The sequence below is a fragment of the Myotis davidii genome, unplaced genomic scaffold, assembly GCF_000327345.1.
Source record: "Myotis davidii unplaced genomic scaffold, ASM32734v1 scaffold415, whole genome shotgun sequence".
NCBI lineage: Eukaryota > Metazoa > Chordata > Mammalia > Chiroptera > Vespertilionidae > Myotis > Myotis davidii.
Genome location: NW_006287951.1, coordinates 1846170 through 1860999, shown reverse-complemented (window position 1 = coordinate 1860999; position 14830 = coordinate 1846170). Strand labels below are relative to the sequence as shown.

The 14830-nt window shown below is 52.4% G+C and overlaps 1 protein-coding gene across 1 annotated transcript in view; it reads left to right on the top strand.

Moving 5' to 3' along the window:
- RAB6B (RAB6B, member RAS oncogene family) overlaps nucleotides 1-14830 on the top strand; it is a 21912-nt gene that overhangs the window by 2440 nt on the left and 4642 nt on the right. Inside the window, exons 2-5 of the mRNA XM_015561372.1 lie at nucleotides 9317-9370; nucleotides 9581-9686; nucleotides 10348-10459; nucleotides 11491-11584. Coding sequence (XP_015416858.1) covers nucleotides 9317-9370; nucleotides 9581-9686; nucleotides 10348-10459; nucleotides 11491-11584 — 366 coding nt within the window. The remainder of the gene's footprint in view (nucleotides 1-9316; nucleotides 9371-9580; nucleotides 9687-10347; nucleotides 10460-11490; nucleotides 11585-14830) is intronic.

Below are 14830 nucleotides of genomic sequence, written 5' to 3'. Positions count from 1 at the left end.
CATCCTGCCTTGCGGCGTGTTTGAGCGGCGGCACCGGGAGCCGGACGAGAACTGTGCCCTCCATCTTGCCTTGGGTTCTCCATTTTGGGACATAGCCATGTGTTTCTTCCTGGAAGAAGCCGCTGCTAGCCACACCCAGGATTTCTCTGGACTAACCAATAATAATCAAGGGAAGTGCACGCCATCACTATGACCACATCCTGTACCGACTCGCGCCTGGCCAATCGGTGGGGCCCACAGTCCCCTCTCCTGCCCTCACTCTACCCGCCTATAAAACCCCCTGTCCCATCAGGCTTCAGTCTCTCTCTCGGCCACTGGGGCTTACCGTTGCATCGATGAGTGTGGCAGGGGAGCCAAACCTAGGTTTGAAATAAATGACTCTTTGCTTTTGCATCGGACTCGCTGGCTCCCTGGTGGGCTCTTGGGAATCTTGAAATCTGGGCACAACACCTCCAGTATCCGCTTGCTCAGTGCTTGTCCCGAGGCCCGTTCGCTTGCTGCTCCCCACATAGTGACGCTGCCCCAGCCCCACTCCTTGGCTCATGGTGTCACCTCTGCCAGCACGCCCTGCCTTCCCTGCTGTGAAATGTTCTTCTGACTCATCAAAGCTCAGGGCACGTTTGTCTGTGTTCCGCCCCCTCCATGGCACCCTCTCCCTTATCACGTTGTCCTGGGCTCTCTTAGCCTCCTGACTCCACAGGAGCTCCCCTGTGCTCTGGCTCCTGGATGGGCTCTGGGGTGGCTGGGGCCACGACCCCTCGGATCCACCACTATTCGTGGGCCCAGCACCGGGCCTGGCCATAGCTGATGTCAAACGCCTGATGGTGTCAATGTGGCTCCGAGAGACACTCTCTGCCTTGGTTTTAGCCCCACCAGACTGAGGCCGGAGGCCCCATGTCCCTGTGGTGAGAGGGGAGAAAGCCCAGGGGGAGCAAGTGCCCTCCACTGCCGGCTTTGCTGACTTGTTTTCCCAGCAGGTAAAGTTTCTTTCCCAATACCCTTTAAAATGGTAATTAGGCTAGGAGGCCAGGGCTCATCTTAATGAATTCTCTGGAGATGGAAAGGGGGAAGTGTTATTTTGTTTGCTTTTCTTAACTCAGTGGCAGAGACATTTGGGAAGGAGACAAGCTCCCCAAAGGGCTCTGGGGGATGTTCCCTGTTGTCCCCAGCACGGTGACTACTCCCAGCTACCCCCACAGACATCCTGTCCATCAGCCAGGACCGCCCAGCAGAGCCTGCCGCCAGCCCACCTCCATTAGCTGAGGTGCCCAGACAATTCCCAGAACCAGTCACCTCGCCCTCCCTCCCATCCTTCCTGTGTGCCTCTGGCTCTGCCTCCTGCCCCCTCCCTCCACTCATTCTGACAACAGATGTTTGTCAAGTGCTTACTTGCTTGGAGAGAAAGTAGGAGAAAATAGAATCTCACCCCACCCTCAGCCTTGTGTGGAGGACAGGGAGGGCTGGGAGGGTCAGCCTCATCTGGGTAGCAGTCAGTCCTCCCTCTGCCTTGGGGCTGAGCATGCTGAGGCCCCGAGGGGCTGGCATGAGGACCCATGAGGACCTGGCTGGGCAGAGCCGGGTTCCCCTGTTAGACCTCTCAGGGGCGCTGTCCACCTGGCAGGCCCTGGGGAGATGCCACCTTGACAGCCTGTGGGCCCCTGGAGAGCAGATCTGCTGCTGCCTCCTCCCCTCAACACACATGCATTTTGTTCTCCTCTTGGCACATGCATCCCCAGCCTCTGCCACCCAACCCGTCACCCCATCTGATCCACTCACTAGAAGCAGCAAAAAAATAAAATTGACAAGCATCCTGGTGAGAGTCATGGCTCCACAAATCTCTGTATAAGCCCCCAACTAAGAAATTATTTTCAAAATTTGCAATGGGAGACACCTTCTTGTACCTGTGCTGTGATGAGACTTGACCCTCTGTGTGGCCAGGCCCCTCCCCTCTCATAGGCCAACAAAACACACCTGCAGGCCTGGTCCTTGAGCCACCTGCTCGAAACCTGCGCTAGAGCCATGTGGCGGTCTCAGGCCTCTGCAGGTGGCCACTGGGAGTGGGAGGGAGGATTCCGAGGCAGCGAACTCTAGGGTTTCTCATGGGTCCCTTGTGGGTCCTCTCGCTTGGCTGCACTTACTGGGGGTATGGCCAGGAGAGTCCCAGGCCGGCTCAGTCATTAGTATTTTTTAAATGTCGGAGGTGATTGCGATGAACTTATAGCCAAGGCTGGAGCCACTGGCCCATCCCTGGACCGCCCGCCCCGAGCTGATTGGGCTGCCCCAGGAGAGGGGCCCGGCCTGCTGGCACCTGCCTCGCCGCTTCCCGGAGTGGAGGAGCATTTCTGGAGGAACTCAGAGCTTTACCTGCATGGGGGCGCTCCTGGGGACCCTGAGAGCCAAGGGAAGGGGACAGAAGCTGGGTTCACGGAGCCCTCGCAGGCGGAGGAGCGGTTGCTTGAGGCGCTCTCATCCCTGGCAATCTGCCTGAGCTGCCCGAGGCTTTCCTCTGCAGCTCCTGGGTCTGTATTAGTTTCCTGGGGCTGCCACGACAAATTACCACAGACAGGGTGCTTAAAACAACAGGGATGATCCTTCCACAGTTCTGGAGGCTAGAAGTCTGTAGTCAAGTTGTGTCAGAGCCACGCTCCCTGCAGAGGCTCTGGGAGAGGATCCTTGCCCTGTTCAGCTTCCTGGGCTGCGGGCGTTCCTTGGTGTGGGGCTGCGAAGCCCTAATGCCCGCCTCCATCTCCATGTGGCCTTCACTTCGTGTCTCTGTGCGTCCTCTTCTCTACTCACGAGGACACCAGTCACTGGATTTAGGGGCCCACCCTGAATCCAGGATGATTTTCATCATAAGACCCTTAACTAATTACACCCACAAAGATCCTTTTTCCAGAAAGGTCACATTCTGAGGTTCCAGGTGGACAGAATTTGGGGGGACACTCTTCAGCCCAATGCAGGGCTCTAGCACCTCTCAGTCTGATCCCACTTAGGACCAGACTCTCTGGCCTAGGCCTCAGAATGGTCTGCCCTCACCGCACCTCCCAGCCTGGACCCCTCCAGGCCCCCAGGCCCCTCCAGCCCTTCGCCTGCTGCATCCGACCCAGGGAAGCCATTTCCCCAGACCCTGTCTGGGCAGCATGTCTCTCTGTTCTCACAAGGTTGTGCAAAACAATCAGATGTTTCTTTGTGTAACACTGTGAGCTGATTTAATAAAGCAGTTAGGTTCACTGAGGCCCGGTCATTGACTCTGTGGCCCATCCCTCTGCTCTGCAGCCCCCAGACCAGTGTCTGTCTCCACCCTAAGGACTCAACCCTACAGTGCGGGGCTGCCTTTCGGAGGAGCTGGGCTCCAGCTGGGCACAGCAGCACATCCTAGGGGCTCTGGGCGGGTCATTTGACAGGAATCACAGTGTGTGGACAGGGGTGCTTTGTCCTGTGTGGGGTTTGATGCTCTAAACTCTTTCTGGGGCACCAAGTTCTACTGCTCCTTGTCCAACCAGACTCAGGCGGCTAGTCTGGGGGTTACCAGGCATGGGCAGCCAAGCCCCACACCTAAGATGCCCCCATATCGCCTTTGCTGGTGGGCCTGAAGAGGGGATCGGTGAGGAAAGGGGACCTGGGTATGGGTCAACCCGAATATCCTCCTTGAACCCACACTCATGCACACACTCATGCACACACTCATGCATACTAGCCTCCCCTGCTAAGGCCAGGGAAAGGAAAGGATGGGGCCTTCGGAAATAAGATGCTGAGCATCTTTCTGTCAATGGGCCACTGTAAGGAGATGAATGAGCCCTCACAAAGCTCACAGCAGTGGAGAGACAACCAGGAGAGAGGGGTTTCCCTAATGTGTGTGGAGAGGTGCCTGGTGCATCAGCTTGAAGAGGAGGTGCAGTTAGGCAAGGGGCAACAGGTCCAGGGGTGAAATACCCCTGAATGCTGGTCAGCTTGGTGAGATGACCCTGCCCTTAGACCCACTAGGGCACAGCCAGTCATCCAAGTGCTCCCTATAGACATTAACCTGGTCCGGACTTGCCCTTGCTCTGACACCTTTTCTTGTCCTTCCTCCTCTCTGCTGCCTTTCTCTCCCTCTCTTTTGATGAGCATGTATAAATTAGGAATATGGTCACCTCGTACAGAAAGCTGACAAAGTGGCTTAAACAAAGAAAGGCTTTGGTTTCCCAAATGCAGGAAGTCGTGGTGAGACCTGAGGCGGCACAGCTGTGCAGTGATGCCGTCAGACCCCAGGCCCTTCCCTTGCTCTCATGCTGTTCCGCCTTCTTGCTGTGTGGGTTCTCGTCTTCACGCAGGCTTGCTGTTGCTGCTCCAGGCAGCACATCTGCATCCAAGGCAGTAAAAGAAAGCAAGAGCTGCCTGGTGTGGCTCAGTGGTTGAGCACTGACCCATAGACTAGGAGGTCCTCCAGGGACCAGGAGGTTGCTGGTTTGATTCCCAGTCTGGGCACATGCCCAGGGTTGCAGGCTCGATCCCCTGCCCCCAGCAGACGGTGTGCAGGAGGCAGCTAAATAATGTTGATGCTTCTCACTGATGTTTCTATCTCTCCTCCCTTCCTCTCTCAAATCAATAAAAACCCATTTTTTAAAAAAGAAAGAAAGAAAAGAAAGCAAGAGCTACCTTAGAGTGCCCTCTCCCTCCGAGCAGACTGTGGCTTCTGTTTTATTGGCCAGAATTGGGTCACATCATCACCCTTAACCTCTGAGGAGGCTGGAAAGCAGAATTTCACTTTTGCAGTCTCTAGGCAAGCAAGGGAGTAAGAGGTTGCCAGCGGGTAATGGGTGGCATCTCCCCAGGGCCTGCCAGTAGCTACTGGTGAGTCCCCAGTAGCTACATTTCCTAAGTTGAATGGACCCATGATGCAATTCTCTGCCCCATATTGTAGTAATCCTTCCTAATTCACTTTGAAGGCTACACTTAGGTAGCTCTTAGACAACCTCAAAGTCCATCACCTGGAGCATCTTTTGCCCTAATGGTTAAAGACGGCTTATGCCAGTGGTCAACAAACTGTGGCCCCTTGAGTGTGGCTCTTCCACAAAATACCACATGCGGGCGCGCACATAAAGTGCGATTGGAACTTTGTGGCCACGCTCAAGGGGCCAAAGAGCCACATGTGGCTCACGAGCCCCAGTTTGCCGACCACTAGTATGCACTTGGATCTTCATGTGACCCTTCAGGATACTGCTCAGGGATCCGTGAGCAGATTGGCTGGTTTTGATGAAATGTAACCCCTTATTTAAAGTTGGAAGGTGCATATTGTTTGGTTGATGTTTCAGACCACAGTCAGGAAATAAAAGAGCAATCAACAAATATTTTGTTGGGTGTTGACTAGCACAAGCCACTCTCCACTGAGAGGAAAGTGGCCACAGGACTGTGTAGACTTTGAAGCTGAGGTACCTGCGCTGTGCCTCATACCCCGCATCCTCTTCCCCAGAGCACATAGCTGCTGGCAAGGACAGACCCAGCCCAGCATGTTTTCCAGCGATTGCTGTCTCCTTCCCCACAGCACCCGCTTGCCAGTCTGGATGCTTAAGTTTTGCCAACCTCATTTGCATGCTAATTTGCATGACTTTACCCTGATACTCTCATCTAATGGTTGGTGGTGTGGAGCACAAACAGCAGCTCCATTGTCGAGGGCTTGTCAGGCCCAGCTGCTTTCTGCCACTTAGGGATGCTTCCCCAGCCATCGGCCAAGGCCTGGCCACGGCTACAAAAAGACACACATACACTCCTTTTCATGACTTCTCTTCCTGAGAAGAGAGTCTTGAGTCAATTTATGCAAATGACCATGCAAATTTCCGCTGCCGACTTTATTACTGTGTCTTGTCAGAATGTGGATGCAAAATATATTTCATAATAAATGCACATAGCGAAGAAGATTTCAACAAGTGCCGCAGGGAACATCTCTTCCCTCGGGGATCCGCTAGGCAGTGGAAGGTTTTGTGCAGATGGAGGCGTGTGATGTACGGTCTGCACTATGTGTCTGAGCCCCCATTGACACTGCTTAATACCACCTTTATAAGATAAATGTGGATGTGGCTTTGAAATCTGGGCTTGTTACGTTCCTCATGTTTTGTATAAAATGAAGCGCCTGCCATTTTTCATAAGCAGTACCGTTTGCCAGCAAGATGATATTAAAGGAATAAATAAGCATTGCCGGGTTTGGGGCGACCCAATCACAGCAGAGTGCAGCCCAGCCTCCCCAAAGGGCATTCCAGGAGGCTCCTGTAGCACCGCTCAGGAGGGGAGGGGGTCGTGATGGCCGTGGACTGGTGGGAGAGTCCCCAAAGTCAAGCCTGCTGTTCATTTGACCTGATACCCTCTTTACATCCCTGTGGCCTAGTTACCAGCATGAATAATGTACTCCAGCCCTGGCTGGTTTGGCTCAGTGCATAGAGCATCGGCCTGTGGACTTAAGGGTCCCAGGTTCAATTCCGGTCAAGGGCATATGCCCGGGTTTCGGGCTCGATCCCCAGTGCGGGGCATGCAGGAGGCAGCCGATAAGTGATTCTCTCTCATCATTGATGTTTCTATCTCTCTCTCCTTCTCCCTTCCTCTTTGAAATCAATAAAAATATATTTAAAAAGTAATAATAATTTACTCCATACCTTATAAGTGGAAATGAAGTACAAAGAACGAATGCTTTGACCAAGACTCTAAGGCAGTGGTTCTCAACCTTCCTAATGCGACCCTTTAATACAGTTCCTCATGTTGTGGTGACCCCCAATTTACTTGTTACAAATTGAACATAATTAAAGCATAGTGATTAATCACAAAAACAATATGTAATTGTGTATGTGTTTCCCGATGTTCTTAGGCGACCCCTGTGAAAGGGTCGTTCGACCCCCAAAGGGGTCGCGACCCACAGGTTGAGAACCACTGCTCCAAGGCAAGCTAGAAGAAGGATGTGGTCTCCTTTAGAACCCACCCCTTTGAGGGTCAGCCTTTCCTGAAGCTCTGGAAACACTAGGATGTTAGGAGGAATTATAAGCCCAAAGATTCCCAGGGCAAAGAAGCTTGGGAAACGTTGGGTTACATGAAATTGTTCATGTTTCTTCAGAGCAGGACGTTTCAGAGCCTTTACTATGCCAGTGTGCTGTATGGCTTTCCACTAGGGGCTAGACCAGGCATGTCAAACTCAAAGGCTAACACGGGCCAAATAAATGAGGCATGCGGCCCGTGGGCCACAGGTTTGGCATGCTTGGGCTAGAATATGCAGCCTTTCCCAGAAACACCTGGTCACAGTTCAACCAATGCTCTTCCAAAGGAACAAACAGAAATCCGTAGTCTTAATCACAATGTGTAGGATATAAGTAAAAATTACTAGACATAGGGAGTAAAATTCATATTCAAGAAAAAAGGAGAGGCTAGCTTTGAACAGGAGCAAAGAAGTACTTAGAGCCTGGAAGGATGTAGGGATAAAGCCAGGAACATGTAGACAATTGTGCAAATACTGTACTTTTTAAATCCTGGCTCTGCCACTTCCAGCTTTTGACGCTGGGAAAGCACTCTTGTACTCAGTTTTCTTACCAGTGACATATGAATACTAATGAACATGACCCCTAACATAGGTTATCAGGATTAAATAATGCATGTACAACACTTAGCACAGTAGCTGGCAAATGATCAGTACTCCGATGTTTAGTCATTGTTACAGCGGTTATTGTTATATTAGAGTGTAAAACCAAGGAAGGAATTGAAGTGGTTTATTCCTGCTATTGTAAAGTAGGATTTTAGGCCATCTTCTGAGAGTAATTTTTGCTGAGGATGTGGCACGGGCAAAATAGAGGGGAGAATTCTATGGGTGGAAGCAGGAGGTGATCAAGGACAAGTCACCTGTTCTTTAAATAAAACCCATAGATTTACCATTTCTGGTGCTCGTGTTCCTTCTTTAAAGATTTAAATTTCCATCTTTAAAATTTCCCTTCAGCCTAAAGCATGTCCTGTAATGAGGGCCCACTGGTTACAAACTATCACAGCTTTCCCTTATCTGAAAATGTTTTTGTTTTGCCTTTATTGTTAAAGTTTTCACTGGCTATAGAATTATAGGTTGGCATGATGCTTGTTGTTTCTTTTGGAACTTTAAGGATTTGTTCCATTGTCTTCTGTCCTACATTGTTCTGACGAGAAATCAGCCATCATTCTTGTCATTGTTTCCTTGTATATAATGTGTTTTCTATTTCTGGCTGCTGGTAAGGCTTTTTCTTTATCTTTGGTTTTTAGCAACTTGACTATGATATGCATGGGTGTTGTTTTCTTTGAATTTATCCTGTTTTAGGTTTATTGAGCTTCTTGGTGCTGTGGGTTGGTGTTTCTAATCAAATTGGGAAAATTTTTGACTGTTATTTTTTAAAATATTTTTTGGCTGATTTTGTTTCTATTCTTTTTATAAGAGCCTAATTGCATGTAATGTCAAGTCACTTGATATTGTCCTAGAAGCTCTTGATCCTGTCTTCACTTTTATTACATCTTTTTTCTCTCTGTGCTTCAGTTAGAACAATTTCTTTGGGCCTCTCTTCAGTTCACTGACCTTTCCTACTTAAATTCGATGTATTCTTATTTTAGGTATTGTATTTTTTAGTGTTAAGATTTCATTTTTTTCCTTTTAGCATTTTCTTATATTTCTTGAAATTCACCTATCATATTCACCTTTTCCTTTATATTTTAACTTTTATATCCGTTATTTTAAAGTCCTGTCTGCTAATCCGATATCTGGGTTATCCGGGGCCTGTTTCTATTGAGTTGTTGTTTTGATTGTGGCTTGAATTTCCTGCTTCCTTACAATGTCTGATCCTTTTTTTATTGTGTAGGGGAGATTGTTGTAGGGATTCTTGGATTCTCTTACCTTCCTTTGAACGGTGTTGAGTTTTATTTTAATAGGCAATTCAGTTATGGACAGCTAATATTTTTGGAAGGGTTACTTACCGTATTTAAACTTTAAGGTAGATTTTTTTTTTGTTTTTCCCCTCAGTCATCTTAAGTCCCGAGATGACGTTCGCTCTAGCTGGCCCTTTCTGGCCTTCTCACCCAGTTTTCTCATCCCTGCCCTTTTATATCACTCAACAAACAAACAAAACAAACCCTGTCCTCACCTTGATTTAGCTCAAACTCACTTCCTCTGAGAGGGACGAGAAGGTTCACTGTTGAGAAAGTGGGAACCAGGGACAACAGAGCAGGACCCACCTGGCATTTGGCATGGGTGTCCCCCATTTTTCTGGCAGTCACTACCTGGATCACTGAGCTTTTGCCCCTTTGCCCAAGACTTTTCAGTTTTGACCTGTCTGCTTTTCTCTAACAGGCAACCATTGGAATTGACTTCTTGTCAAAAACCATGTACTTGGAGGATCGTACGGTGAGTGCCTGATTTTAGAACGGGAAGGACAGGGAGTACTCCTTTGGACCTATCACCTGGACCCTTAGCTGGGCACCCCTGAGAGCCCATGCCTGCCCAGAGCTGGCAGTGCCAGCATCACAGAAGCAGGACCTCGCCCACTCCCCATTCCCCACTCCCACCATGAGGGCCTGGCTGCCCCTGCTGACCTTCCTGCCCTCCCTGCCACAGGTGCGACTGCAGCTCTGGGACACAGCGGGCCAGGAGAGGTTCCGCAGCCTGATCCCCAGCTACATCCGGGACTCCACGGTGGCCGTCGTGGTGTATGACATCACTAGTGAGTGTGGGTCCTGGCTCCCAGGGGCTCCGGGGCCCCAGTGGAGCCCCAGCCAGTTTGCACCGTGTGTGTATGTGTATATACACACGCCCACCCTTACTGTCTGATGCAGGAAGGCAGGTGCCTGCCTCTGGGGGGTTAGTTGCCTTTGAACACAGCGTGTTTTCCACTTCCCCGCCCTCCCGCGCCAATCATGGTTGTGCAGGTTGGCCCTGCTCCCGGCCCCTCTGCACCCTTGTTGGCCTTGGCTGCCAGAAAGACCCCTGCAGAGCGACTTCTGTGCCTGTGTGTCAAGGTGGGAGAAGACACTGGTCCCTGGGCAAGCTTGCCCCAGCAGCTGTGGCTCTGTCCGCTGGCATCCCAGCCCCTCACCAGGCTCCCCTAGTCCACGTAGCAAATCATGACCTGTCACCTTCCAGGCGGGGTAAATTCTCTCCACCAGAGGGTGACTCAGCAATGCCAGGGGCTCTCCAGGGCCCTGGGGCAGCAGCTCCACAAACCCACCTGGGCCTCCTGTGGAAGGCCCAGACCCACTGGCCTGTGTGGCCTCTGCTCCAGCTCCTCCCGGGGTCTGGTATGCCTGCTGCCCCTCCCCACCTTCCCCCTCTCCCGGTGGGGGCTGTATCTCACTCCCAGTTCTATCCCTGCTTTCCACCTCCAGACCTCAACTCCTTCCAGCAGACCTCTAAGTGGATCGATGACGTCAGGACGGAGAGGGGCAGCGACGTTATCATCATGCTGGTGGGCAACAAGACGGACCTGGCTGACAAGAGGTAGGATCAGGGGCTGGCAGGCTGGGCCCACCCTCCACGCCTCTGCAACTCCTCCTGGACAAGGAGTTCGGGGGTGCCTCGGTAGCGAGCACCCTCTCTGCCTGTGCTCTTCCCATGCATCTTGGAAAGGTACCGGCGGGTTGCTGGAGGCTTTGAAAGCCCCTGGTAGACCCCTGCCCTTGTCATCTCTGAGGCCCCACCTCACACTGCCGGCAGGGGCAGTTCCAGGGTGCTCCTCTGTGCATGGTCTTCATGGAGCCCCGTGCACCTGGCCCAGCCCAGCAGCGCATGGTCTGGGAACTGGCCACAACCAGCAACACAGCTGCAGGCTCCTGCCGACTTCTGCTTGTGCTGTGTCTCTGCCCCGTGACATGCCTGCACCGGTGTGGGTGTGGGTCTGAAGGTCCTGGTCCCACGTGTTAACCTCAGAAGTTCTGGTCTGGTGCTGTGTCTGGATGTGACACTCTGAAGAGGCTGCTCTAGGGCACAGGGTTGATGTACACACATTTGTCCACTTATCTGAGGGGACCCAACTTCGTTAAAGGCCATGCATTGTGGGCTTCCTGAAATATACTCTAACCATTTAAGGAATAATCTGAGTTAGAGACTGTTTTGTTAGAATCCTCCTCCTGACGTGAAGAAAAATGGGGCTCGAAGCCTAGCTCCTTTGCTAAGTAGGCGACTTGGAGCAGGCCCTTTAACCTCAGTGTTCTCATTCGGGAAACAGGACTGGTGACACCAGCCAGAGAGGCGGAATGTGGCCTGCAGCACTTTACACATGTGGTCTCTGGCCGTGGCCGCTATTGGGAAAGGCAGCTATGGGACAGCCCCACCCACCTGCCACAGGGCCTGCTTCCCCAGGGGAAGATACTACAGAGGGAGGAGAGAAAGGGCTTGCTGTGCCCTGTGTCCCCTTCATCCTGGTCGGCTCCTCCGCCCTGCTGGGTGGGCCCCTCCTCTCAGGCTGTTCCCTCCACCTCTCCCAGGGGCTGCTCTCTACCCAGCTGATGTTCCCCTTCCCTCATCTGCAGGCAGATAACCATCGAGGAGGGGGAGCAGCGCGCCAAAGAGCTGAGTGTCATGTTCATCGAGACCAGTGCGAAGACCGGCTACAACGTGAAGCAGGTAGGACGCACCTGGTGCTGATCCCTGGCCAAGCTTGGCCATAGGGGTCACGTGTGGCTTCCGGCATGATCAGCCTTGGGTTCAGCCCTGTCTCTCCCCAGTGGGCTAGTGACTAGGTTGGGGTAGCCAACCAGAGTGCCCATAAACCCATCTCCTGGGAACAAGCTTACCCAGAGGTGGTAGCGCATGCAAGAAGGAAGGAGCACTGGCCCTCAGGGCGTGTCCGGACAATGTCATCATGAAGCGCCATACAGAAGCCAGCCCCAAGGCCCTGGAGCATGTGTGAGCGTCCAGTCACCAGCTTCGGGGGGCTGAAAGAAGCACCGTTTCCCTAGCGGCTGGGAATGAGGGTGCAGGGGTTCATGCCTTGTGCTTGGCAGAGCTCAGGGGTTGCAGGATCAGGCAGGCTTGGAGAAAGGAGCCCACCTGGGGTGTGCTGGAGCTCTCAGGAGGGGACAGGCCTGGTGAAGCAGAATCATCAGAGGAGCCATAGAGGGTCCATATTCCCAAGGAGTCATGGTACAAGGCAGCAGGTCAGCGGACTTGGGTTGGGAAAAGCACGGCTTTGTCGGCACTAACTTCTAAGTGTCCTGTAGTGTTGTTACCTTCAGTGATGAGTGTAGGCAGCAAGCCTGTCCCAGCAGCAGCCCTGTGGCTTTATCACCCAGGGATCACGGCTGTGTTCTTATCACCTTGCAGTGTGTTATGGTATCTTGAACTTGACACCCGTCACTGCTTCAGTATCACGGTGGTTATTAGACACACTGCCAGCTCTTGCTGTTTTACACGTTCATGCTTTGTCACTAGTTTGTGTCTTTAAAGATCTTAGAAGTGTATGTCAATACTAAGTGGCTTCCTTTATGCTCCCGTGTAATTGATATCACACAATGAGAAGGCGTGTGTAGGTGTCACCAGACTGCCAGAGGGGTCTGTGGTTCACAGAAGGTTAGGAGCCGCTGCCTCTGAGAGACTTGGAGAGGTGACGAGGAGGGAGGATATCCGGGCCAGGGGAACAGCATGAGTAAAGGCGGGGCAGGAGGGGGGCCTGTGGCCTGGGGAGGGGACACCACGTGGGGAGCATGGCTTGGCTGGGGTGTCACTTCTGCCCGCCGTCCCCATTGGTGCTCAGGGAACACTAGACAAGCTGCCCATGCAGCATGGGCCTGGGTGCGGTGAAGATTCGCACCAGGTGGATAGTGCCAGTGGCCGTGGGGAAGGTGGCCGAGGAGCAGAGACAGAGTGGGAGCCCCAAGCTCCAGGACTCAGTCCCCCAAAGGACTACAATGTCTCCATTCATTCGCACCCCCTTCCCAGCCTCCTTCATTGTAAGGCCAGGCCACTATGGAGTCTCCTGGAGGAGGGAGCTACCTGTCCCTGTCCCTGGCAGCAAACAAGAGACACTGGCTGCTGCCCTTTGCATCTGAATGGAAAGTCCTGGGGGATGGGGGGTGGGGGGCGCAGAGGGCAGACAGCGGTCAGGGTCAGGGAGACGCTGATGCCTCCCTTCCTAGAATGGTCTGGAGCCCCACAATGGTCTGAGCAGGAGTTCAGTGTGGTCAGTTGAGACCCTGTGTGGTTCAGAGGGGTCTCCAGGACCCTAACCCTTATCATATCTGCTCTCAGAGATCCACATGTGACCCCCAAGAGCTGCCTTCTGTCAGCTTGGCCATTGGTAGAAGCTGTGACCATTTTGACGTTCAGAGCAGGGCTGCCTGGGTCAGGGCCACAAAGGAAAGCTCGGAGGAGCGACCCAGGCCCTCTGCACCCTCGCCCGATCCTGCCTGCCCCACTCGGAGCCCTTTCTGCAGCACCCACAGGGCCCACACCCTGCCAGGCAGGCCAGTGGCTTCACCACTCAGGCCCTCACTGCCTTTGGCCCTGGGTGCTCCGCAGGGCCCTCACCCAGCCTGGTGCTCCGATAAGGCTGGGCTCCGGGTGAACCCCGGACTAAGACTCACCCTGTCCTCAGAGAAGCTGTAAGCCCAGAGCCCACCGAGTTCCTGCAGTTGGTGTCCATGGGGAAAAGGGAAGCATTCAGAATCTTCTGGTGCCTTGTACTTCCGCTCTGTACTTACTCTCACCTCCTACCTGACACTCCTGTGCACCCCGCCCCAGCACACATACACCCCACACATTTTTCCCCATGCACTTACACACTTACACACACAGAAACCCCGCATGTGCACATACACACTGCACACACTCCCCCACACACTTACACAAATGCACACACACACAGACACCACACACCACACCACACATACTCCACACAGTATACACATCACACACCCATACCCAAACAAACCCACAATACCACGTTCACGATCCTGTGTTCTTCTCTCAGAAAAGTCTCTCTGCTGTGACTGGGTGGCCCTGGCTCCCAGTGCCCAGCTGCCTCAACGCCCGTGAACGTGCAGGACTCCCTGAGAGGCTCATTTGTCTCAAGGGCAGGAGGGAAGTTAGTTCCCCATACCTGGTCCCTACGTGGGCAGCGGGACAGAAGCCCTCCTAAGGACTGTCTCCCAGGGTCTAGGTAGGAGTGGGCAACCTTTTTGTGAGTGCGTGCCAAAACCAGCAAAATCTCTGACTCAAAATTCTTCTGTGTGTCAACCCTAATTTTTTGAGAACATGTTATGCCTACTTGATATCTCTTAAGATGTATGTATGTGAAGAACCTTGAAGAAATAATAAAATTCATTCACGCGACAAAACACAGTATATGATGATGAAAAATACATTTATTTTTTAATATTGCTCTTCACCTCTCTCGTCAATCCATGACTATGGTCTTTAAGATAACTTGTTATGTAAAATTATTTATTTATCTAAGATGCACCTACACTGAATTTATCTGAAAAATAAAAAAGATATTAAGAAAAAAATTGTAAATGGAAGATTATAAGAGAGGGTTTTGCATGTCAGCAAAAGTTACTGGCGTGCCATGTTTGTCACGCGTGTCAGGGGTTGCCCACCCCTGGTCTAAGTCATTATCTGCACTGAGATAGGTCCCTTTCAGACACCATAACCCAAGCTCAGCTCTTCATGACCCCTGGCCAGCCTGCTGGGTAAGAGGCCTGCCGCGGCCCAATGCTGTGAGAGGCACCGGGGGTTGGGGAGAGAGAAGTCGATGCAGCCCCTGCCCTCCAGGACACAGTCAGTGGGTCAGACAGGACAGTGAAGCCCAAGGGCAGGGTGAGTAGAGGCAAGAGGGTGGAGACACAGTGGGAGCAGAGGGGAGCGGGGTGT